The sequence below is a fragment of the Scyliorhinus torazame genome, chromosome 5, assembly GCF_047496885.1.
Source record: "Scyliorhinus torazame isolate Kashiwa2021f chromosome 5, sScyTor2.1, whole genome shotgun sequence".
In the NCBI taxonomy this organism is placed as follows: Eukaryota; Metazoa; Chordata; class Chondrichthyes; order Carcharhiniformes; family Scyliorhinidae; genus Scyliorhinus; species Scyliorhinus torazame.
The window spans coordinates 99800546-99827229 of record NC_092711.1 but is presented as its reverse complement, the minus strand read 5'-3'; the positions used below and the strand labels follow the sequence as shown (position 1 = coordinate 99827229).

Sequence of the window (26684 nt, the reverse complement as noted above, 5' to 3'; positions counted from 1 at the left end):
TGACTGTGGAAAGAGCTTTGACACTGCCTGAAAATAAATCACACCATTCACAGTTTTCAACCGATTGTCCAACCTGGAGAGACACAAGGACATTGGCACCATGGACAAACCGTGGAAATGTGAGGACCATGGTAAGGGATTCATATCTCTGTCTGTGCTGGATATTCATCGGCGCAGTCACACCGGCGAAAGACCATTCACTTGCTCCAAGTGTGGGAAGAGGTTCACTCGACTAACCCACCTCACTACGCATCAACTTGTTCACTCTGATACCAGACCTTTGAAATGTTCCGACTGTGAGAAGAGCTTCAAAAGAAAAGCAAATCTGCTGACACACCAACGGGTTCACACCGGGGAGAGGCCGTACCCCTGCTCTGAGTGTGGGAATTCACTCAGTTATCCAGCTTTCTGTTACACCAGCGAGTTCACACTGGGGAGAAACCATTTGCCTGCCCCAGGCTGAATAATTCCAATTCCCATTTGATGGTGTGGCCTTTCTCTTTTATTCCCATTCATGATCATTCTATCTTATTCTGGAGCCCTGAAATTCCCTCCCAAGGTCAATGGACCTTTAAATTTTCCATTCCGCCCGCTATGATTCCCACGACCGGAAATATGACCCCAACAAATTGGATGAAACCAAATCTTTAAAAGACAAATCTTTATTTCAAATCATTGCCGTGCTGTCAGGGGAAAGGGTTAACTTCTCTGCTTGTTTACAAAAGGGAAGAAGAAACATTCACAAAGATTTCCACAGCTTGTGAGCTCCGAAACATAACTTCAAGGCTGAAGTTTATCTTCAGAGTTTGAAACGTTTTGGTGCCTTTTCCAATTGTACCAGTAAATTGTGATTCACACTGAAAGGTTTACTTTCACTCAGTAATTAGAACATTTCACTTTCTCAGCACTGACACTTTAGATTAAATCCCAATTGGTCACTTCTCTTGTAGCTGGTGTGTGGAGAAGATCATGTTCACTGTAGATCTGTCAGCACAGAAACCGCACTGTGCTTCTGGACACACTCAGTCTGCAAGTAGATTAATCTTTAAACATGACCCAAGTGAAGGTCTTCCCCCTGACTCTAAGGAGTGGAATGTTCCTGTGGTTGATGCAATCTCCTCTGTCACTGCTGTTTTTATTGCATCTCACATGTTCCGTGGACCAGTCTCACACCCCAAAAGAGGAGGTTATGAAGGTGGGACAGTTGATGGGACTTTCTGTGTGTGAGCAGTTCAGCTGGAATTCCATCCTCGCCGGGCACCTTTCTGTTTGCTCAGCAATCAATGGCCTTTTCCAGCTCAAATGATGAGTGTTCTTGTCCAATTCAACCATGACAGGAAGCTGCAGGAGAGTCAAACAGAGACGAGGAGCTGTCCGTCTCACAGGAGTGCAGCTCACGGTTGTGTTCAACCCAACGGGACATCTGTTTACTTCTGTCAGTGAGGACTTTAGAGTCTGATGATTTCAGGACACCTACTTTGATGAAAGCAGTACTAATTGTCCTCTTAATCCCATCAAATACATAACAGATAGATTTCCATTGTCATAGGCAGTTTGGAATTCTTGATGTCGGCTCATCCCGTGTTTATTTGCTACTGTCCTTTGCTACTTTCTGGGTTACTTTCACATGATGCAGTGTTCTCGGTGTTGGATTTATGTTGTACATCAGGTTGGCTTTTCTTTTTGCTTCAACGACAGATGTCATCTCTGCTGAGTGGCTCTCAAACCAGTCTTTGTTGTGGGTTCCACCTTTACCAAATGTTGCTGCTACTGTGTCAGAAATGATTCAACTCAGCGACTTCCAAACTTCATCAATATCAATGTTGACTGTTCATCAATGTCAATGTAAATTTTATTTGTGTCTGTGAAATACTTTACTGTTTTGTTCAATGTGCCGTGATAATATAATGGAGCTCCCAATGTGAAGAACGTATATGTCAGAGAGAATTGTCAGCAAGGATTAATCAGCACGTTACAATTGGAGATGTTCATCAGTGGAACCTTTCAGACACTGAATTGTAGATTTTACATCAAAGAGCAATTTAGGATTCAAGTAGAAGTTAATAATTTTATTGTAAAGTAGCTTCTGTTGAGAGTTCTTGACTGAAGGGGAAAGATCCCAGATGGTGTTTTCAACAGGGACATTGCAGCCCCGAAAATCAGGGAGATATCCAGAACATTACAGTTCCGTCTGTTATTGGGTTGTTAATTTCACCAGAAACAAACCAAATATTATCAGACTAACAATCCTGGATGTGTGTAACAGCAACAATAACAACATAATCCAATCCCTGCAGTCACTTGTGAACTCTCTGGTGTGTCCACAGATTGTGTGACCGACTGAATCCCTTCCCACACACAGAGTGGATGAACGGCCTCTCCCCAGTGTGAACGCGCTTGTGTACGTTGAGATTAGATGAAGATCTGAAACTCTTTCCACAGGCTGTGCAGCTGAACGGCTTCACCTCAGTGTGAACTCGCTGGTGTGACCAAAGGCCGGATGACTGAGTGAATCCCTTTCCACAGACGGAGCAGATGAACGGTCTCTGCCCGGTGTGAACATGGAGTGCAGTGAGGTCGGAAGACTGCCTGAATCTCTTTCCACAGTGAGTGCAGGCAAACGGCCTCTACTCAGTGTGAATTCGCTGGTGTAACATGAGGCTGGCTGATTGCGTGAATCCCTTCCCACATAAGGAACAGGTTAATGGTCTCTCTCCAGTGTGAGTGCGTTGGTGTGCAGTGAGTGTGGATAACTGCCTGAAGCTCTTTCCACAGGAAGTGCAGCTGAGTGGTTTCTCCTCAGTGTGAATTCTCCTGTGTACCACCAGGTTGGTTGACTGAGTGAATCCCATCCCACACTCGGAGCAGGTGAATGCTTTCTCCCCAGTGTGAACACGCTTGTGGGCGTTGAGGTTGGATGAAGACCTGAATCTCTTTCCACAGGAAGTGCAGCTGAATGGACTCTCCCCAGTGTGATTTCTCTGGTGTGTCAGCAGGGCCAACTGAGTAAAACCCTTCCCACAGAGCAGCTGAATGGCCTCTCCCCAGTGTGATCTCGCTGATGTAACGAAAGGCCAGACGACTGAGTGAATCCTTTCCCACATATGGAGCAGATGAATGGCTTCTCCCCAGTGTGACTGCGTTGATGGATTTCCAGCAGGCATGGATAATAGAATCCTTTACCACAATCCTCACATTTCCACAATCGTTTTGTGGTGTTGGTCCCAGTGTGAATGCGTCGATGAATTTCCAGCCGGGATGGATAATTGAATCTCTTCCCACAATCCTCACATTTCCATGGTTTCCCCATGGAGTTGGTGTCCTTGTGATTCTCCAGGTTGGACAATCAGTTGAAGCCTCGTCCACAGAACACGTGTATGGTTTCTCCCCACTGTGAATGATGTGATGTTTTTTCAGACTGTGTAACTGGTTAAAGCTCTTTCCACAGTCAGTTCACTGGAACTCACTCACTCAGGCGTGTGTGTGTCCAGTCACACTAATGTTTTAAATCTTCTCCACCAGACAGAGCAGACAATAATTTCTCCTTCCACATTCAGAGAGCAATGATATTTAGCTCCTGATGGATCTCTGTAAAGACTTTGACATGATTTTTGATTCGATTTTCTGTCTGTAAATCCTCTCCTGACCTCCTGCAAAGTGATTTGAAAAGAGTGCTCACTATGAGTACACAATAGAAATTCAGAACAGACAATTCTAATTTCTCTGGAATATCCTTTCCCCAAATCTGTCAATCCCAGACTCTGTCTCTCATGGGGAAAGACCTGAGCCCTGTCCAAGATGGCGGTGGCCGGTTGCCTGGGTAACCTGGGCCTGTCACCAGGGAGGAAGCCCCGCCTCCCACTCGCAAGATGGCGGCCAGTGAGCCCGCTCCCCCAGGGCCTGTCACCGCAGGCAGCCAGCCGAGGTAAACATGGTGCCTGCGGCCTTTTATTTGGGGCCTCAGGCCGACCCCAGAAGTTGATAACGTTTCCAGTGCAGCCGCGGCTTCCATTCCTGCCCTGTGCTCACAATCTCCTCCCAAACCATCCGCTCCTCCTCAGTCTCTCACCATGACTGACACTGAGCATGCTCAGAGCTCACACCCACACTGCACCTGTGCACTGGCCTCCTACACTCACTGATCGGGGACTTTCTGCAGCGCGGGGGATTCCGGGTACAGCAGCCGCCATAGAGAGCAATTAGTAAACAGAAAGATTATTTTTCCCAGTTAGCAAAACAAAAGACCACAGATAAGCAACCTGCTGGGCATGAAACAAAATGAGAGGTTCGGATACTTTATTTAAGACCAGCACATTATTCTGCTAAGATATCACTTGGACATGGGCAGCCAGCAGGCTGATCTACAGTATGCACAGTATTTACCAGTGATAGGTTTGTTTACTGTTCATAATTGTGACTGGGTCACACTCACGATTCATGCAAAATGCAACTCCCCAGGTTTTTTGACCCACTCCCTCCAGATATGTTTTCCCTCCAAGGATCTTGACATCTGCCTTAGTTTTTATCCAGCCATGTATGTTCAGCTCACGCTGCCCAACAACCAACCTCTCCTGCACTGGGGCACAGGGTTTCCATTATATTGGGAGGGAGCAATCTGCCTCTCTTGCATTGGTGCACTGCATTTCTCTAATCTCACAATGTCATAGAAAGGTGACAGCACAAAATGAAGGCACTCGACAAATTGTATCTGTGCCAACTTTCTGCAACAGTCACAATCCCCTGTCATTGGCCCTGAACTCTAGATATTTTTTTCCTCAAAAGATACGAACAGATGAGCAAGGAGCTGGAGTTAGCTATTCAGCCCAGTCTGCTCCACCATTTAATAAGGTCATGGCTGATCTGATAGTAAGATAGTTGTCCAATTCTCTTTCAAAACGTCAATTGAATCTGCCTCCACCACATTTCCGAGCAGTGCATTCATGTTATCACATGCAGCACAGAATGTTTTCTTCTCATCAGCATTGCTTCTTTTTATAATCATCTTAAATCAATGCCCTCTGTTTATAATCTTGCCTAAATATAACTTGCTAGAACAAACGACTATTGCAGATCCTTAGTTTTAATGTGGTCAAGTGCCTTTCCATTTGAGAACTGTTCAATAATGTTTTGAGAATTAGTTGCAGTTTGAAGGGGTGGAGTTCAGGTGTGGATGGTGCAGGTGAGCCCACAAATCATGTCCATATGTTTTGGGCATGTCCAAGGTTTAGGGGATTTTGGCAGGGATTTGCCGATGTCATGTCGAAGATATTGATGGTACAGGTGATTCCGAGACCAGAGGTTGCGATGTTTGGTGTGTCGGAAGACCCGGGAGTTCAGGGGGCGAGAGAGGCCGATGTTTCGGCCTTTGCCTCCCTGGGAGCTGGGAGATGGATCTTATTGGCGTGGAGGGACTCGGAGTCTCTGAAATGGGGGCTATGATTTAGTGACATGATCGAGTTTCTCAGGCTTGAAATGATCAAATTCGCCCTGAGGGGATCGATGTTAGGGTTTGCCCAGAGGTGCCAACGGTTAACGACTTTTTGGGGGATAATTAAGCTTTTAGAAGAGGGTGGGGGGCTGGTTGAGGTGGGAAATAGTTAGTAGGAAAGGGGGAGTGGGGAATTATGGGCGAGATTCTCCACTCCTGCGCCGGTTGGGAGAATCGCCTGGGCCGCCAAAATTTCCCGGGATGCCGGTCCGACGCCCTCCTGCGATTCTCCCAAGCGGCGGGAACGGCCCCGTCGGGTTCCGCGGGCCGCAGGCCGGAGAATCGCCGGAGACACCCAAAATGGCGATTCTCCGGCACCCCCGCTATTCTCAGGCCCGGATGGGCCGAGCGGCCAGGCCAAAACGGCGGGTTCCCCCCGGCGCCGTCCACACCTGGTCGCTGCCATCGGGAACAGTGCAGGAACGCTGGGGGGGGGGGGCGGCCTGCGGGGGTGGGGAGGGGGGATCCTGCACCAGGGGGTACCTCAAATGTGGGATGGCCCGCGGTCGGTGCCCACCATTGGGCCGTCCTCTCTGAAGGAGGACTTCCTTCCTTCCGCGGCCCCGCAAGATCCGTCCACCATCTTCTTGCGGGGCGGACTCGGAGAGGACGGCAACCACGCATGCGCGGGTGACGCCAGTTATGCGGCGCCGGCCGCATCATGTATGCGGCGCCGCCTTTACGCGGCGACAAGGCCTGGCGCATGTAGATGACGCGGCCCCAATCCTAGCCCATTATCGGGCCCTGAATCGGTCGGGATAGGGGCCGTTTCGCGCCGTCGTGAACCTCGACGGCGTTCACCACGGTGTGGGCACTTCGGCGCGGGAGTGGAGAATCCCGCACTATGTATGTGAGCCACGTTGGCTGGGTTTGGCTGAGTATTTACTTTGTTGTTTTTCCTCTTTAAAATTATATATGCCGGAATAAAATATTTTCAAATAAATAATCATTTGTACCGTCCCCACCTGGCTTCCCTGTATTTACACCCCCCACCCCCTCCCCCCACACACACACCACCTCGGGGCGCAAAATATTTAATCCTTTTGCTGCTTCAAAGCTTTTCTCTTGCTCAGTGCAAACATTCCCATTGCATTTTTCTCTTTGTAACCTGTCTTAGATTCCTCTTCATCTCCCCATCAAGCTCAGGGGAATTAGCATCATCTGTAATAGCAGGTTGCAATTATTCAAGGATGGTGCCCTGTATTGTAAACAATCTCACATTGATCAATGGACGGTTAAACACTGGATGGTTAAAACTGCTCACAGTCCCACAGGGATAGGTTTACTTGAATTTCGACAAAACTGTGGACATAACCACAGTAATAGTCAAGTTGGTTAGTGTGAGGAAAAATTTCCATCTGATTGGACTGGAAGTGTCCCCGTGTGTGTCTGTGAGTGTGTGGGTGCTTCTGTGTGTCTGTGAGTGTGTGTGGGTGCTTATGTGTATAAGTGTGGTGGGAAACCTGAAAACTACATAATTGCAGTTGGATCGAACCTGGGATCTCGACGCCGTGAGGCAGCAGTGCTAACCACTGCATCACGGTGCCATCTTTGAATGGTAACAGTATTAACCTTCTCCCTATCCTGTCCTAGTTGTTAGAATGAGAAACAGTACTTGTTCTATTGGTGACATTTCCTGTCTGCCAGTTATTCCTTGATAATAATAATCTTTTATTGTCACAAGTATGAAGTTACTGCGAAAAGCTCCTAATCGCCACATTCCGGCGCCTGTTCGGGTAAGCTGGTATGGAAATTGAACCCGCACTGCTGGCCTTATTCTGCATTACAAATCAGCTGTCTAGCCCACTGAGCTGAACAAGCCCTTTAAGTCAGTCTTTGAATTGTTTGTAGATTGAACTATCTTGTTGCCACATTTCAGCAACAAATGTTGAAATGTTTGCTCCACACCCACAGGGTTTCATCTGTCTAAAGCCACAGAAAGGTCCCGTTTTCTCCTGGGGTCTGAGACAAATCACGGTAGCAGTGATTTGAGACAAAAGGTGGCATGGTAGCACAGTGGTTAGCACTGTTGCGTGCCAGGGTCCCAGGTTCAATTCCCAGATTGGGTCACTGTCTGTGCGGAGTCTGCACGTTCTCCCTGTGTCTGCGTGGGTTTCCTCCGGGCACTCTGGTTCTCTCCCACAAGTCCTGAAAGGCATGCTTGTGAGGTGAATTGGACATGCTAAATTCTCCCTCTGTGTACCCGAACAGGTGCCGGAATGTGGTGACTAGGGGCTTTTCACAGTAACTTCATCGCAGTGTTTCTGTAAGCCTACTTGTGACAATAAAGATTATTATAAAAATCAGCTTTCAAAATGATGCAGACTTTCAGCCAATGTGGGACATCCGGCTCAGCCCCGCTTCCCATTCACACTGATTGGTTGGAGGACCAGCCGTTCTTGTTCGGTCCTCCAGCCTGCAACTCTGCCTATTGGTCCATACCTGCCATCAATCAGTCCCCAAGCACTGTGAGCTGGAGCAAACCCTTCACAAGGGTTCACAGCTCCCTGGTTTGCAGCTGCGGAGCTTCTCCCTCCCGGGAACAGGCCCAGGTTAACGGGCACCATCCTGCTTGAGACACTGGAGGATGGTTCACATCAGAGGATGGGGGAGGGGGGACAAGAAATAAGAGCTTACACTTTGCATTCAAATCAACGAGGACTCTGATCTCTGGCAAGGAAGGAAACCCTGGCAGGTGGGCGGCAGGATTCACAAACACCCGCTGGAGGCCCCAAACTGCCAATAAGACCCATTGATTTTATTGTCAGTCTGCAGACAGGAGCTGGAGAACTGAACCCAGACAGAGGAGAGAGGAAGAAAACTGGGAGTGGAGGAAAGAAATGGTGCAGATGGTGAGATGGGTTTGGTTCTTATCACAGAAATGAAGGGAGAGTGTGTGAGATGAGAATTTACAGCTTTGGGTAAGTGAAAGAAAACATTGAAAGTGGAATTGTCTGTCCCAAATTTTGTACAAGGTATTAAAGAGGAAAATTTGCAGATTAGAAACTCAAACCAAACATCACATTGAAGGGTAACAGTTATTCGATTCATTGGGACTGGAATATCACAGGCCATTGAATGTGGAAGGAGCAATGTTGAGTCTATTCTGCCCGTGGGAAAAGATTTCAAATATTATTGTGACTGGAAACGTGCCGATTCTCAACAGCGCCCCCCCCCCCCCGCCCCAAGTGAGCGAGTTCCAATGAACCGTGAAAAGAGCTTCACCCAGTTACACAGCCAGCAGAAAGATCACACATAGGGTAAGTCAGTGGGAAATATATGGCAGCTAAAGTATAATTTGGGAAAAAAGTGAAGTTGTCCTGTGTTGGGAAGAATAATAATTTAAATAGAGAGAATGCAGAATACCAGAGTAGAGAAAGATCTGTGTGTCCTTGTACACGAACCACAAATGTATTTATTACCTCACACTCCTCCAGATTGATCTCCATTTGCTTCGTTGCTGCCCAGCTGATCAGTCTACCGATATCTTCCTGTAGTCTACAACTTTATTCCTCACTGTAAACCACAAGACTGCAAATGTCTTAACAATGTCCCTGTGTTAAAATCTAAATCATGACTTCCGGGTGCGGCGATGACCAGCTGAGTCGCACGTTTCGGCAGCTCCCGGTGAAACGGACTTTTGGGCTCTTGATAGGTGCCCCAACGGCAATTTTGACGGCTAAAAACACTGTGCGGTAAACCAGAAGGGAATCCCCCCTGGATACGGATGAAAAAAGGAGGAGAAAGTGGCCGGATTGCAGTGGATCCTTTAGAACAGCGGCAAGGAAGGCAAGCAAAAACCAAAATGGCGTCGGAAGGTGGCAGTTTAACATGGGGCCCTGAACAACAAGAGTTCTTGAAATGCTGTGTGGAAGAGCTCAAAAAGGAAATGAAGAAAGAGCTGTTGGCCCCGATACTACAGGCGATCGAAGGGCTAAAGGAGGAACAAAAGACCCAGGAGCGGGAGCTTCGGGTCGTGAAGGCAAAGGCAGCCGAGAATGAGGACGACATACAGGACCTGGTGGTGAAGACGCAGATGCATGAGGCACATCAGAAACGATGTGTGGAAAGGTTGGAGGCACTGGAGAACAACGCAAGGAGGAACAACTTGAGGATTCTTGGTCTTCCTGAAGGTGCGGAGGGAGCGGATGTCGGGGCATATGTGAGCATGATGCTGCACTCGTTAATGGGAGCGGAGGTCCCGGCGGGTCCGTTGGAGGTGGAGGGAGCATACCGAGTGATGGCGCGAGGACCGAGAGCAGGAGACATTCCCAGAGCCATAGTGGTGAGATTCCTCCGTTTTAAGGATAGAGAAATGGTCCTTAGATGGGCAAAGAAAACTTGGAGCAGTAAATGGGAGAACGCGGTGATCCGCGTTTACCAAGACTGGAGTGCGGAGGTGGCGAGAAGGAGGACGAGCTTTAATCGGGCCAAGGCGGTGCTTCATAAAAAGAAGATAAAATTTGGAATGCTGCAACCGGCAAGACTGTGGGTCACATATCGAGGGAGGCACCACTACTTTGAGACAGCGGATGAAGCGTGGACTTATATTGTGGAAGAAAAACTGGAATGAGCGGGTTATTAAAAAGAACGTTTGAACAAAGTGGTGGGGCGAATGTGGGGGGCGAAGAGGGGGGTTAAAAAGGGGGGAAAGAGGAGTTTTATGTACTAATCCTGCGATGTGGTAACTTTTCTCTCTTCCACAGGTGGTGATGGGGGGAGGAGGTGAGGTGGAGGAGATGGGGCGTTGGCCATTGGGGGCGGGGCCAAGGGAGAAGCGTGGGCTTGGTTCCCGCGCTATGATAATCATGGCGGGAATAGAGAAGCAGGAAGGAGGGGGCGTCGCACGGTGCGAGCCGAGGTCACGGGGGGAAGCCGAGGTCGGCCAGAGTTTGCTGACTTCTGGGAGCAACATGGGGGGAGTAATTACGCTAGCGGGGGATCTAGCGGGGGGGTGGGAGGGGGGAATTACTGGGTTGCTGCTGCTGGGGAGAGGGGGGAGCTGGTATGGGAGGGGATGGGCGGGGGGGGCACCGCCCGGGGGGAGATACAGCTGCGTGGGAGCCGGGTGAGGAGCTGGAAAAAGGGGATGGCTAATCGACAAGGGGGGGGGGGGGGGGGGGGGGTAGGAAGCCCCCCAACCCGGCTGATCACGTGGAACGTGAGAGGGCTGGACGGGCCGATAAAGAGGGCACGGGTACTCGCACACCTTAAGAAACTTAAGGCAGATGTGGTTATGTTACAGGAAACGCACCTGAAACTGATAGACCAGGTTAGGCTACGCAAAGGATGGGTGGGGCAGCTGTTCCATTCGGGGCTAGATGCGAAAAACAGGGGGGTGGCTATATTAGTGGGGAAGCGGGTCATGTTCGAGGCAAAGACTATAGTGGCGGATAACGGGGGCAGATACGTGATGGTGAGTGGCAAACTACAGGGGGAGACGGTGGTTTTGCTAAATGTATATGCCCCGAACTGGGATGATGCCAATTTTATGAGGCGGATGCCAGGACGCATTCCGGACCTAGAGATGGGAAAGCTGATAATGGGGGAGATTTTAATACGGTGTTGGAACCAGGGCTGGATAGGTCGAAGTCCAGGACTGGAAGGAGGCCGGCAGCAGCCAAGGTACTTAAAGATTTTATGGAGCAGATGGGAGGTGTAGACCCGTGGAGATTTAGCAGACCTAGGAGTAAGGAGTTCTCGTTTTTCTCCTATGTCCATAAAGTCTACTCGCGAATAGACTTTTTTGTGCTGTTAAGGGCGTTGATCCCGAAGGTGAGGGGAACGGAGTATACGGCTATAGCCATTTCGGATCACGCTCCACACTGGGTAGACTTGGAGATAGGGGAGGAAACAGGAGGGCGCCCACCCTGGAGAATGGACATGGGACTAATGGCTGATGAGGGGGGGGGTGTTTAAGGGTGAGGGGGTGCATTGAAAAGTACTTGGAACTCAATGATAATGGGGAGGTCCAGGTGGGAGTGGTCTGGGAGGCGCTGAAGGCGGTGGTTGGAGGGGAGCTGATATCAATAAGGGCACATAAAGGGAAGCAGGAGAGTAAGGAACGGGAGCGGTTGCTGCAAGAACTTTTGAGGGTGGACAGACAATATGCGGAAGCACCGGAGGAGGGACTGTACAGGGAAAGGCAAAGGCTACATGTAGAATTTGACTTGCTGACTACGGGCACTGCAGAGGCACAATGGAGGAAGGCACAGGGTGTACAGTACGAATATGGGGAGAAGGCGAGCAGGTTGCTGGCACACCAATTGAGGAAAAGGGGAGCAGTGAGGGAAATAGGGGGAGTGAGGGATGAGGAAGGAGAGATGGAGCGGGGAGCGGAGAGAGTGAATGGAGTGTTCAAGACATTTTATAAAAAATTATATGAAGCTCAACCCCCGGATGGGAGGGAGAGAATGATGGGCTTTTTGGATCGGCTGGAATTTCCCAAGGTGGAAGAGCAGGAAAGGGTGGGACTGGGAGCACAGATCGAGGTAGAAGAAGTGGTGAAAGAAATTAGGAGCATGCAGGTGGGAAAGGCCCCGGGACCGGATGGATTCCCAGTCGAATTTTATCGAAAATATGTGGACTTGCTCGCCCCGGTATTGACGAGGACCTTTAATGAGGCAAAGGAAAGGGGACAACTGCCCCCGACTATGTCTGAAGCAACGATATCGCTTCTCTTAAAGGAAAAGGACCCGCTACAATGCGGGTCCTGTAGACCTATTTCCCTCCTAAATGTAGATGCCAAGATCCTGGCCAAGGTAATGGCAATGAGAATAGAGGAATGTGTCCCGGGGGTGGTCCACGAGGACCAAACTGGGTTTGTGAAGGGGAGACAGCTGAACACGAATATACGGAGGCTGTTAGGGGTAATGATGATGCCCCCACCAGAGGGGGAAACGGAGATAGTAGTGGCGATGGATGCCGAGAAAGCATTTGATAGAGTGGAGTGGGATTATTTGTGGGAGGTGTTGAGGAGATTTGGTTTTGGAGAGGGGTATGTTAGATGGGTGCAGCTGTTGTATAGGGCCCCGATGGCGAGCGTGGTCACGAATGGACGGGGATCTGCATATTTTCGGCTCCATAGAGGGACAAGGCAGGGATGCCCTCTGTCCCCATTATTGTTTGCACTGGCGATTGAGCCCCTGGCGATAGCGTTGAGGGGTTCCAAGAAGTGGAGGGGAGTACTTAGAGGAGGAGAAGAACACCGGGTATCTTTGTATGCGGACGATTTGTTACTATATGTGGCAGACCCGGCGGAGGGGATGCCAGAAATAATGCGGATACTTGTGGAGTTTGGGGATTTTTCAGGGTATAAATTGAACATGGGGAAAAGTGAGTTGTTTGTGGTGCATCCAGGGGAGCAGAGTAGAGAAATAGAGGACCTACCGTTGAGGAAGGTAACAAGGGACTTTCGTTACCTGGGGATCCAGATAGCCAAGAATTGGGGCACATTGCATAGATTAAATTTAACGCGGTTGGTGGAACAAATGGAGGAGGATTTCAAGAGATGGGATATGGTATCCCTGTCACTGGCAGGGAGGGTGCAGGCGGTTAAGATGGTGGTCCTCCCGAGATTCCTCTTTGTGTTTCAGTGCCTCCCGGTGGTGATCACGAAGGCTTTTTAAAAAAGGATTGAAAAGAGCATCATGGGTTTTGTGTGGGCCGGGAAGACCCCGAGAGTGAGGAAGGGATTCTTACAGCGTAGCAGGGATAGGGGGGGGCTGGCACTACCGAGCCTAAGTGAGTACTATGGGCCGCTAATATTTCAATGGTGAGTAAGTGGATGGGAGAGGAGGAGGGAGCGGCGTGGAAGAGATTAGAGAGGGCGTCTTGTGGGGGGACTAGCCTACAGGCTATGGTGACAGCCCCATTGCCGTTCTCACCGAGGAACTACACCACAAGCCCGGTGGTGGTGGCTACACTGAAGATTTGGGGACAGTGGAGACGGCATAGGGGAAAGACTGGAGCCTTGGGGGGGTCCCCGATAAGAAACAACCATAGGTTTGCCCCGGGGGGAATGGATGGGGGATATGGAATGTGGCAAAGAGCAGGAATAACGCAACTGAAAGATCTGTTTGTGGATGGGAAGTTCGCGAGTCTGGGAGCGCTGACCGAGAAATATGGGTTGCCCCAAGGGAATGCATTCAGGTATATGCAACTGAGGGCTTTTGCGAGGCAACAGGTGAGGGAATTCCCGCAGCTCCCGACACAAGAGGTGCAGGACAGAGTGATCTCAAAGACATGGGTGGGGGATGGTAAGGTGTCAGATATATATAGGGAAATGACGGACGAAGGGGAGACTATGGTAGATGAACTAAAAGGGAAATGGGAAGAAGAGCTGGGGGAGGAGATCGAGGAGGGGCTGTGGGCAGATGCCCTAAGCAGGGTAAACTCGTCGTCCTCTGACTGTGAGATGTGGCAGATCCGGGAGGCTTCCAGCGTCCCAGATGGCTTCATCTGCAGAAAGTGCACCCAACTGCAGCTCCTCACAGACCGCATGGTTCGGTTGGAGCAGCAATTGGATGCACTTAGGAGCATGCAGGTGGCGGAAAGCGTCATAGATCGCAGTTATGTAAATGTGGTCACACCCAAGGTGCAGGCAGAGAAATGGGTGACCACCAGAAAGGGCAGGCAGTCAGTGCAGGAATCCCCTGTGGTTGTCCCCCTCTCGAACAGATATACCCCTTTGGATACTGTCGGGGGGGATAGGCTATCAGGGGAAAACAGCAGCAGCCAGAGCAGTGGCACCACGGCTGGCTCTGATGTTCAGAAGGGAGGGTCAAAGCGCAGAAGAGTAATAGTAATAGGGGACTCTGTAGTCAGGGGCACAGATAGGCGCTTCTGTGGACGTGAAAGAGACTCCAGGATGGTATGTTGCCTCCCTGGTGCCAGGGTCCAGGATGTCTCCGAACGGGTAGAGGGAATCCTGAAGGGGGAGGGCAAACAGGCAGAGGTCGTTGTACATATTGGTACTAACGACATAGGCAGGAAGGGGCATGAGGTCCTGCAGCAGGAGTTCAGGGAGCTAGGCAGAAAGTTAAAAGACAGGACCTCGAGGGTTGTAATCTCGGGATTACTCCCTGTGCCACGTGCCAGTGAGGCTAGAAATAGGAAGATAGAGCAGACAAACACGTGGCTAAACAGCTGCTGTAGGAGGGAGGGTTTCCGTTATCTGGACCACTGGGAGCTCTTCCGGGGCAGGTGTGACCTGTATAAGATGGACGGGTTGCATCTAAACCGGAGAGGCATAAATATCCTGGCCGCGAGGTTTGCTAGTGTCACACGGGAGGGTTTAAACTAGTATGGCAGGGGGGTGGGCACGGGAGCAATAGGTCAGAAGGTGAGAGCATTGAGGGAGAACTAGGGAATAGGGACAGTGTGGCTCTGAGGCAGAGCAGACGGGGAGAAGTTGCTGAACACAGCGGGTCTGGTGGCCTGAAGTGCATATGTTTTAATGTAAGGAGCATTACGGGTAAGGCAGATGAACTTACAGCTTGGATTACTACTTGGAACTATGATGTTGTTGCCATTACAGAGACCTGGTTGAGGGAAGGGCAGGATTGGCAGCTAAACGTTCCAGGATTTAGATGTTTCAGGCGGGATAGAGGGGGATGTAAAAAGGGAGGCGGAGTTGCGCTACTTGTTCGGGAGAATATCACAGCTATACTGCGAGAGGACACCTCAGAGGGCAGTGAGGCTATATGGGTAGAGATCAGGAATAAGAAGGGTGCAGTCACAATGTTGGGGGTATACTACAGGCCTCCCAACAGCCAGCGGGAGATAGAGGAGCAGATAGGTAGACAGATTTTGGAAAAGAGTAAAAACAACAGGGTTGTGGTGATGGGAGACTTCAACTTCCCCAATATTGACTGGGACTCACTTAGTGCCAGGGGCTTAGACGGGGCGGAGTTTGTAAGGAGCATCCAGGAGGGCTTCTTAAAACAATATGTAAACAGTCCAACTAGGGAAGGGGCGGTACTGGACCTGGTATTGGGCAATGAGCCCGGCCAGGTGGTAGATGTTTCAGTAGGGGAGCATTTCGGTAACAGTGACCACAATTCAGTAAGTTTTAAAGTACTGGTGGACAAGGATAAGAGTGGTCCGAGGATGAATGTGCTAAATTGGGGGAAGGATAATTATAACAATATTAGGCGGGAACTGAAGAACATAGATTGGGGGCGGATGTTTGAGGGCAAATCAACATCTGACATGTGGGAGGCTTTCAAGTGTCAGTTGAAAGGAATACAGGACAGGCATGTTCCTGTGAGGAAGAAAGATAAATATGGCAATTTTCGGGAACCTTGGATGACGAGTGATATTGTAGGCCTCGTCAAAAAGAAAAAGGAGGCATTTGTCAGGGCTAAAAGGCTGGGAACAGACGAAGCCTGTGTGGCATATAAGGAAAGTAGGAAGGAACTTAAGCAAGGAGTCAGGAGGGCTAGAAGGGGTCATGAAAAGTCATTGGCAAATAGGGTTAAGTAAAATCCCAAGGCTTTTTACACGTACATAAAAAGCAAGAGGGTAGCCAGGGAAAGGGTTGGCCCACTGAAGGATAGGCAAGGGAATCTATGTGTGGAGCCAGAGGAAATGGGCGAGGTACTAAATGAATACTTTGCATCAGTATTCACCAAAGAGAAGGAATTGGTAGATGTTGAGTCTGGAGAAGGGGGTGTAGATAGCCTGGGTCACATTGTGATCCAAAAAGACGAGGTGTTGGGTGTCTTAAAAAATATTAAGGTAGATAAGTCCCCAGGGCCTGATGGGATCTACCCCAGAATACTGAAGGAGGCTGGAGAGGAAATTGCTGAGGCCTTGACAGAAATCTTTGGATCCTCGCTGTCTTCAGGGGATGTCCCGGAGGACTGGAGAATAGCCAATGTTGTTCCTCTGTTTAAGAAGGGTAGCAAGGATAATCCCGGGAACTACAGGCCGGTGAGCCTTACTTCAGTGGTAGGGAAATTACTGGAGAGAATTCTTCGAGACAGGATCTACACCCATTTGGAAGCAAATGGACGTATTAGTGAGAGGCAGCACGGTTTTGTGAAGGGGAGGTCGTGTCTCACTAACTTGATAGAGTTTTTCGAGGAGGTCACTAAGATGATTGATGCAGGTAGGGCAGTAGATGTTGTCTATATGGACTTCAGTAAGGCCTTTGACAAGGTCCCTCATGGTAGACTAGTACAAAAGGTGAAGTCACACGGGATCAGGGGTGAACTGGCAAGGTGGATACAGAACTGGCTAGGCCATAGAAGGCAGAGGGTAGCAATGGAGGGATGCTTTTCTAATTGGAGGGCTGTGACCAGTGGTGTTCCACAGGGATCAGTGCTGGGACCTTTGCTCTTTGTAGTATATATAAATGATTTGGAGGAAAATGTAACTGGTCTGATTAGTAAGTTTGCAGACGACACAAAGGTTGGTGGAATTGCGGATAGCGATGAGGACTGTCTGAGGATACAGCAGGATTTAGATTGTCTGGAGACTTGGGCGGAGAGATGGCAGATGGAGTTTAATCCGGACAAATGTGAGGTAATGCATTTTGGAAGGGCTAATGCAGGTAGGGAATATACAGTGAATGGTAGAACCCTCAAGAGTATTGAAAGTCAAAGAGATCTAGGAGTACAGGTCCACAGGTCATTGAAAGGGGCAACACAGGTGGAGAAGGTAGTCAAGAAGGCATACGGCATGCTTGCCTTCATTGGCCGGGGCATTGAGTATAAGAATTGGCAAGTCATGTTGCAGCTGTATAGAACCTTAGTTAGGCCACACTTGGAGTATAGTGTTCAATTCTGGTCACCACACTACCAGAAGGATGTGGAGGCTTTAGAGAGGGTGCAGAAGAGATTTACCAGAATGTTGCCTGGTATGGAGGGCATAAGCTATGAGGAGCGATTGAATAAACTCGGTTTGTTCTCACTGGAACGAAGGAGGTTGAGAGGCGACCTGATAGAGGTATACAAAATTATGAGGGGCATAGACAGAGTGGATAGTCAGAGGCTTTTCCCCAGGGTAGAGGGGTCAATTACTAGGGGGCATAGGTTTAAGGTGAGAGGGGCAAGGTTTAGAGTAGATGTACGAGGCAAGTTTTTTACGCAGAGGGTAGTGGGTGCCTGGAACTCACTACCGGAGGAGGTAGTGGAAGCAGGGACGATCGGGACATTTAAGGGGCATCTTGACAAATATATGAGTAGGATGGGAATAGAAGGATACGGACCCAGGAAGTGTAGAAGATTGTAGTTTAGTCGGGCAGTATGGTCGGCACGGGCTTGGAGGGCCGAAGGGCCTGTTCCTGTGCTGTACATTTCTTTGTTCTTTGTTCTTTGTCCTCGTGTGCCAGGCTAAGCCTGATTCAGTTTAAGGTATTACACAGGGCGCATATGACTGGAGCACGGCTCAGTAAATTTTTTGGGGTGGAAGATAGGTGTGCGAGGGGCTCGAGAAGCCCAGCAAATCATACCCATATGTTTTGGTCATGCCCGGCACTACAGGGGTTTTGGATGGGGGTGACAAAGGTGCTTTCAAAAGTAGTGGGGGTCCGGGTCGAACCAAGCTGGGGGTTGGCTATATTTGGGGTTGCACAAGAGCCGGGAGTGCAGGAGGCGAGAGAGGCCGATGTTTTGGCCTTTGCATCCCTAGTAGCCCGGCGCAGGATATTGCTAATGTGGAAAGAAGCCAAGCCCCCGGGGGTGGAGACCTGGATAAATGACATGGCAGGGTTTATAAAGTTAGAGCGGATTAAGTTCGTTCTAAGGGGGTCGGCTCAAGGGTTCACCAGGCGGTGGCAACCGTTCGTCGAATACCTCGCAGCAAGATAGATGGAATGGAAAAAAGAAGGCAGCAGCAGCAGCCCAGGATGGCAGGGGTGGGGGGGGGGGGGGAGGAGGAACCAGAAGGACTCTCAGGGTTGTTAATATATACTGTATAATATGTATAGGTCGTTGCTACAGATAATTATATATTGGACTGTTAAATTATATTTTTGGAGAGTGTTACTTGTGATAAGGCAGTTGCCAATTAGGGTTAGTTTTCAATTTTGTTATTTATTATTTATTCATTTTCTGTTTATAAAATAGGTCATTGTTATTTGTGTTGTTATAATATTGTGTAAAGGATGCACAATGTACTGTGTTGGTTGACCAAAAATTTTCAATAAAATATTTTATAAAAGAAAAATCTAAATCATTCATATATACCACACAAAACATGGAACCGTGTCCTGAACAATCCAGAACTCCGCTGGAAACAGTCTTCCAGTCACAAAAATACCTCTGGACCATTCCCCTTTGCTTTCTGCTGCTCCAGCTGATGACATTTCCAGCGTAATGGAAGTGCCCTGGTTTTCCCACATGGAACTGGATGTGCATTATTTATTTCATTATTCACTGACTTAAGTAAATAAACTTAAGATTAAAACAAATAGGGCCGTATGGTGGTGCAGTAGTTAGCACTACGGCCTCACGGCGTTGAAGTCCCAGGTTCGATGCTGGCTCTGGGTCACTCTCCGTGTGGAGTTTGCACATTCTCCCCGTGTTTGCGTGGGTTTCGCCCCCACAACCCAAAGATGCGCAGGCTAGGTGTATTGGCCACACTAAATTGTCCCTGAATTGGAAAAAATGAATTGGGAACTCTAAATTTATATAAAAAAAGAATGAAACAAATAAAGATTCATCAGATATTCACCAATCAGTTTTTTCCATTATCCTGAAGTGACCTTATTTTTATCGGGAGTTAACTGAAGTGTTTTCCTAACCTCTCATTATCTAAATTTCCATTCACCACTTTTCTGTCCACCTGGCCCAGTCCATGGCTTTCTCCCTCATTGTCTAAAACACATGAGCAACATTTATATAATCGTGGTACATACATTTCAGTCTAAATCATTGATATATACCGGAAACTGTGGAGCCCCACTGGAACGGACGTCCAGGCATCATTCAGTCCTGGATGTGACTCACAGCAGCAACAACAGCTGAATCCAAGCCCTGCTGTTGCCTGCGAACTTGCTGATGCCTGTGCAGGTTGTTTGACTGAGTGAATCTCCTCCCACACACGGAGCAGTTAAACAGCCTCTCCCAGTACCGCTCCCACGTGTGGGCCACATGGTAACACAGTGGTTAGCACCGTTGCTTCACAGCTCCAGGGGCCCAGGTTTGATTCCCGGCTTGGGTCACTGTCTGTGCGGAGTCTGCGCGTTTTCCCAGTGTCTGTGTGGGTTTCCTCCGGCTACTCCGGTTTCCACAGCCCAAAAATGTGCAGATTAGGTGGACTGGCCATGCTAAATTGCCCTTAGTGTCCAAAAAGGGTAGGTGGGGTTACGGGTTGGGTCAGAGGTACGGGCTTAAGTCGGGTGCTCTTTCTAAGCGCTGGTGCACTCAATGAGCTAAATGCCCTCCTTTTGCACTGTATATACTATGATTCTGTTTGTGTGAACTCGCTGGTGTTTCCGCAGATTTGGTTTACTTTTAAATCTCTTTTCACAGTCAGAACACTTAAAAGGATTCTGATCAATGTGAACAAGTTGGTGTGTCATCAGGTGGGATGACTGAGTAAATTTCTTGTCACACACGGGGCAAGAGTACGGTCTCTGCCCAGTATGAACTCGCTGGTGTTGCAGAAGCTGGGATGAACATGTGAATCTCTTCCCACACACGGAGCAGGAGAACGGCCTCTCCGCAGTGTGATTGCGTTGGTGTCTCAGTAAATTCATTTTACTTTTAAAGCTCTTCTCACAATCAGCACATTTAAAACGTCTCTGATCAGTATGAACAAGTTGGTGTCTCAGTAGGATTGATGACTGAGTGAATCCCGTCCCACACAAGGAGCAGGTGAATGGCCTCTCCCCAGTGTGAGTGCGTTGGTGTCTCAGTAATTCCTTTTTACTTTTAAAGCTCTTCTCACAGTCAGCACATTTAAAAGGTCTCTGATCAGAATGAACAAGTTGGTGCTCCAGGAGGTGGGATGACCGAGTGAATCCCTTCCCACACACAGAGCAGGTGAATGGCCTCTCCCCAGTGTGAGCGCTTTGGTGTCTCAGTAAATCCTTTTTACTTTTAAAGCTCTTCTCACAGTCAGCACATTTAAAAGGTCTCTGATCAGTATGAACAAGTTGGTGTCTCAGGAGGAATGATGACTGAGTGAATCCCTTCCCACACACGGAGCAGGTGAATGGCTTCTCTCCAGTGTGATGGCGTTGATGTGTCAGTAGATCTTTTCTGGATTTAAAGCTCTTTCCACAGTCAGCACATTTAAAAGGTCTCTGGTCAGAGTGAACCTGACGGTGAGCCCGGAGGTTTGACAAATCAGTAAATCCCTTCCCACATTCCAAACAGGTGAATGGCCTCTCCCCAGTGTGAGTGCGTTGATGTAACAGTAAACTATTTCTGCTTTTAAAGCTCTTCTCACAATCAGCACATTTAAAAGGTCTCTGATCAGTATGAACAAGTTGGTGTGTCAGGAGGTGGGATGACAGAGTGAATCCCTTCCCACACACGGAGCAGGTGAATGGCCTCTCCCCAGTGTGAGTGCGTTGATGTGTCAGTAAATCCTTTCTGCGCTTAAAGCTCTTTCCACAGTCAGCACATTTAAATGGTCTCTGATCAGTATGAACAAGTTGGTGTGTCAGGAGGTATGATGACCGAGTGAATCCCTTTCCACACACGGAGCAGGTGAACGGCCTTTCCCCAGTGTGAATACGTTGATGAGTTTCCAATTCAGATGGGTAATTGAATCCCATCCCACAGTCCCCACATTGCCACGGTTTCTCCATGGTTATCGACAAGTTATCAGGTGTAGGTGGGATGCAGATTTGAGGTCACTATCAGATCAGCCGTGATGTTATTAAATGGTGGAACAGGCTCACGGGGCTGAATGTCCAATTTCTGCTTCTTGATTCCTTCGGTGCGAATGTCCTTATGTCTCTCCAGCTTGGATCATCAGTTGAAGCCTGAGTACGTTGTCTCCCTGATGTAAATGCTGCAATTTAATTTCATGCTGTGTGATTGGTTAAAGCTCAGTTCCAGCTCACTGTGGAAAATTACTTAGATGTCCGTGTCTCGGTGCTTTTCCAATCACTGATTTTTGAAATTTTTTCCAAAAGAAGAAACAGACAAACATTTCTCCTTCCACGTTGAAAGGCCAGTCCTGATGAATCAAGTGACTCGGTCAGATCTCAACATGTTGTTTGCATCTGCAAATATTCTGTGAAAGGAGATTACATTGTAATATTGTGAATATATAAAACACAAACAGGCCATTCTGTCACAGATTCTGCTGCTGTCCATACTCGGCACACATCTCCCGACTGTCCCACCTATCAAATCTCAGCCTTTCAGCTGATTTTCGATTCCATTTTCTCTCATGTCCTTGTCCCGTTTCCTTTTGAAAACATCTCAGCACTTTCCTCAACTCCTTTCCATGGTAATGGGTTGCACATTCAGAACCTGTGAGGAAATAAATTTGTCTGTATTGTCCCCTTGGATTTATCCATAACTATCTTGTATTTATGACTTGTTGTTTATTGATGGTCACTCTCTCACATCACCCCTCTCCATTTAATCTTTCCTGAGAGCTGTAATCTCTCATGTTACAAAAGTCATCACTTTCAATGCAGGATAGAATTCGCAATGAGACAAACCTTTCTGTTGGGTTCAGTTTGTTGTGTGCAAATTCTCCAATTCTAACCCCCTGTAAAAGGAGTTTACAAAAGCCATCACTGTCAGTCCAGGATAGAAATTCTGAACAGGCAATTCTAATTTCTCTGGAACATTTTTTCCTCTCTTGTTCCCCCAAAGCTGTAAATCCCCGTCCCACACACTCTCGCTCCTCCCTGGGCTGAAATCCAAACCCATCTCACCGTTTCTTTCCTCCACTCCCAGTTTTCTCCCTCTCCTCTGCCTGGGTTCAGTTCTACAGCTCCTGTCTGCACTGACAATAATATCAATGGGTCTTATTGGGAGTTTGGGGCCTCCAGTGGGTGTTTGTGAACCCTCCCCGCCCACCTGCCAGGGTTTCCTTTCTTGCCAGAGATCAGAGTCCTCATTGATTTGAGTGCAAAGTGTAAGCTCTTATTTATTATCCCCCATCTTCCAGTGTCTGAAGCAGGATGGTGCCCGTTAACCTGGGCCTGTTCCCGGGAGGGAGGGAGAAGCTCCGCAGCTGCAAACCAGGGAGCTGACAATGATTGTGAAGGGTTTGCTCCAGCTCACAATGCCCGGGGACTGATTGACGGCGGGTTCGGACCAATAGGAAGAAGGGGCGGATCTGGAGGAACGAGAGCAGCTGGTCCTCCAACCAATCAGAATGAACGAGAGGTGGAGCAAACCCGGGGCTCTCGCTCTCTTCGCGTGCGCCCGGCCACTCGGGCCTGTCTCAGGGAAAAGCCCGAGCAGCTTTCGCCGGTTCAATTGCTGTATCCGAGCTTCGTATCCAGACCTGTGGCCAACACGAAGTGTTTGTAAAGCCTCCCGACCTATCCGCCGCCTCCATCCCTCCCTCATGACTCACCGCGCGGATCTGACCGGCGAACGATTTTCACCCGACGGCCTGAATCCTAACCTGTCATCGGCACTGCGCATGCTCTTAGTCACGTTGGTGATCGTGGCTCTGCCCCGCCCCCATTCACTCCGATTGGTTGGAGGATCAGCTGCTTCCCTCGGTACTCCAGCCCCGCCCCTCTCTTTCTATTGGTCCCGAGCTGCCGTCAATTACCCGATCATTGTGAGCTGGAGCATGCGCAGTGTCGATGCTGGTCTCGGCCGGGCGGTTTCACTGAAACGCGGTGTGGACCCCAAACCCCAATAAGAAGTTTCCGGGCCCGTGTTTGCATCGAGCGGGGGACAGCTGCGGCCTGCTCCCGGTGACAGGCCTGAGTTAACGGCCGCCGTCTTTATAGAGGCTGCAAACCCACACGGGGCAAAACATCAGAGATAGAGTTTGTTGTGAAACCAATGGGATTTTGTAAAACAGGAGGTCAGGGTTACAGTCAACAACAACAACTTCTATTTATATAACACCTTTAACATCAGAAATCATCCCAGTCAACTTCACAGCAACATTATAAAACAAAGTGAGACACCCAGACACAAAAGGAGATATTAGGACAGGTGACCAAAAACTTGGTCCAAGAGGTGAGTTTTAAAGGGTCTGAAAGGAGGTGAGTGAGGTGGAGACGGGGAGGTTTAGGGAGGGAATTCAGTGCTTGGGGCCGAGGGAACTGAAAACCATGGCGAAGTAATTGGAATCAAGCGTGTGCAAGAGTCCAGGATCAGAGCTGTGCAGATATCTCGGGGGTTGTGGGGCTGGAGGAGATGACAGAGATAGGGAGAGACGAGGCCATGGAGGGATTTGAAAACAAGGGTGAGAATTCCCGTACCAGCCTCCCCGAACAGGCGCCGGAATGTGGCGACTAGGGGCTTTTCACAGTAACTTCATTTGAAGCCTACTTGTGACAATAAGCGATTTTCATTTTCAATTGACTGGGAGTGAATGCAAGTCTCGGAGCACAGGGATCATAGGGGAAAGGAACTTGCTGTGAATTAAGACATGGGTAGCAGACTTTTGGATGGCTTTAAGCTTCCAGAGGTAGAATGTGGGAGAGCAGCCAGGTGTGTGATGGAATTGTCCAATCGGGAGGTGACAATGGCATGACCGAGGTTTCAGCCCCAGGCACACAGACACAGGAGAGAGGCCGGATAATTTAATGTATGTGGAAACAGGCAGTTTGTTTTAAAAAATGTTTTTATTCAAAATTTTTCAATAATTTTTACAAACCACTACAAAAGAAAATATAATGCAAAGAGAACAAAACAATAAGCCAACAAAAACAATTTAACCCTCTAACAAATTAACAGTTTAACAAACAAAACAAGGTGAATGAAACAAATAAAATGAAATCAACCCCCCCCCCCCCCTGGATTGCTGCTGCTGCTGACCTCCATCTAACGTTCCGCGAGAAAGTCAAGGAACAGTTGCCACCGCTGATAAAACATATTTTTCTTTACCCGTCAGTCTGGCCTCAAATGAACTCGAGATGGATTTGTAGGCATAGCATTAGTTATTTTTATTCGACTTGCAAGTCTGACTCGTTTCACAAAAACCCAGAACACAAGCAGTCTCCTAGGTCTCCAGAATCGAGTGCTTCTCGAGAACAAAGAAACCTCTACCAACACATTCAAATGGCATCAAGTTTCACATACACGGTTCCCATAGGTCATCCTATACACCTCCTGACCTGGCCATACATCCTAATTGGCTCACTTCTCATTCCTTCCTCTGGCCTCTTATTACCCAGCATCCTTTTCTCCTCATACTCTAAACACCCCAAACCCCTCCCCTTGCCATGCTCTCTGAAATCCTTTGTCTGTGAACTAACATGAATTAGACCGGCCTACATCTACATTAATATTTAAAGTAACTATTTTATATCACATTCGTCACCGCCTGGAGAACCCCTGCAAGGACCCTCGCAAGGCAAACTTCATCTTCTCCAACCTGAGAAACCGCGCCATGTCACTGACACAAGCCTCTATGCTTGGGGCCTTCGCGTCCCTCCACATTAACAGGAGCCTTCTCCGGGCTACCAAGGAGGCAAAGGCTAGAACTCCAGCCTCTTTCGACTCCTGCACTCCCGGATCATCCGATACCCCAAATATCACTATTCCCCCAGCTCGGTTTAACCCGAGTGTCCAAGACCTTGGACATAGCCTTTGCAAAGCCTTTCCAAAATTCCACAAGTGCCGGGCATGTCCAAAACAAATGGGCGTGGTTCGCTGGGCTCCCTGAACATCTCACACACTTGTCCTCTACCCCAAAGAACTTACTCATTCTCGCCCCTGTCATATGCGCCCGGTGCACTAATTTAAACTGAATCAGGCTTAGCCTGGCGCAAGATGAGGAGGAATTGACCCTGCCCTGGGCGTCAGCCCACAGGCCCCAATCCAGCTCCTCCTCCCATTTGCCCTTCAGCTCTTCCACTGAGGCCTCCTCCGCCTCCTGCAGCTCCTGGTATATGTCGATACTTTGCCATCCCCCACCCACATGCCCGAGACCACCCTGTCCTGCATCCTCCGGGCAGGTAGCAGCGGGAATTCCCCCACCTGCTTTTTCACAAACACCCGAACCCGCATGTACCTAAAAGTGTTCCCCAGGGGTAACCCAAATTTCTCCTCCAGCGCCCTCAGACTGGCAAAAGTCCCATCGATAAACAAATCACCCATCCTTTTGATTCCCGCCCTGTGCCAGCTTAGGAACCCTCCGTCTATCCTAGACATGGTTGCTCCATATCGGAGTCCAGGCTGAGGCCCCTACCTCCCCCCTATGCCGTCTCCACTGCCCCCAAATCCTCAGTGTCGCTGCCACCACCGGGCTCGTGGTATACTGTTTCGGCGGAAGTGGCAACGGTGCCGTCACCAGTGCCCCCAGGCTAGTATCTGTACAGGACGGTGCTTCCACGCCGCCCCCTCTCCCTCCATTACCTATTCCCGAATCATAGACACATTTGCTGCCCGGTAATAGCTGCACACGTTTGGCAGCACCAATCCCCTCCCACCCGACTGCACTCCAAAAACAGTCTCAACCCGCGGGGTCTTATTTGCCCACACAAATCTCTAATACTCCTATTTACCCGTTTGAAAAAGGACTTGGGGATGAGAATGGGCAGGCACTGGAAGACGAACAAGAACCTTGGGAGGGCCATCATCTTTACGGACTGCACCTTGCCCGCCAGGGAGAGTGGCAGCATGTCCCACCTCCTAAAGTCCTCCTCCATCTGATCCACCAGCCGCGCTAAGTTGAGCTTATGCAGGACCCCCAAACTCTTGGCAACCTGGATGCCCAAGTACCGAAAGCTCCTCTCCACCATCTTGAGCGGTAGCTCTCCCAACCTCTTCTCCTGGTCCCTCGCATGCACCACAAAAAGCTCGCTTTTTCCCACATTTTGCTTGTATCCCGAGAAGTCTCCAAAATCCCCAAGTATCCGCATGACCTCCCTCATCCCCTCCACCGGATCTGCAATGTACAGGAGCAGGTCATCCGCATACAGTGAAACACGGTGCTCCTCCCTCACCCCTGAACCAACCCCTCCAGTTTCTGGACTCTCTCAATGCCATAGCCAGCGGCTCAATCGCTAGGGCAAACAGCAGGGGGGACAAGGGCCTCGTTCACGATATAGTCTAAAGTACCCCGACCGCCGCCGGTTCGT

The 26684-nt window shown here is 49.2% G+C and overlaps 1 protein-coding gene and 1 long non-coding RNA gene across 3 annotated transcripts in view; both read right to left on the bottom strand.

The window, feature by feature from the left end:
- The window catches only part of LOC140419167 (uncharacterized), a 415920-nt gene that overhangs the window by 226432 nt on the left and 162804 nt on the right, over positions 1-26684 (bottom strand). The window lies entirely within an intron of this gene.
- LOC140419153 (uncharacterized) lies at positions 647-23046 on the bottom strand. 2 transcript variants are annotated; one of them, XM_072502919.1, is made up of 3 exons: positions 22991-23046; positions 19380-21685; positions 647-3650 (listed from the first exon to the last, which is right to left on the bottom strand). In XM_072502919.1, the coding sequence occupies exon 2, from the start codon at positions 21252-21254 to the stop codon at positions 19869-19871; it is 1386 nt and encodes a 461-aa protein (XP_072359020.1). In that variant the 5' UTR covers positions 21255-21685; positions 22991-23046; the 3' UTR covers positions 647-3650; positions 19380-19868. The 2 variants fall into 2 exon arrangements, 1 of the variants encoding a protein (XP_072359020.1); XR_011945564.1 differs by lacking the exons at positions 19380-21685; positions 22991-23046 and adding an exon at positions 19169-19369.

Excerpts from the sequence above, each read along its gene's own strand:
- LOC140419153 (XM_072502919.1), bottom strand. The coding sequence starts at position 21,254 with ATGGAGAAACCGTGGCAATGTGGGGACTGTGGGATGGGATTCAATTAC.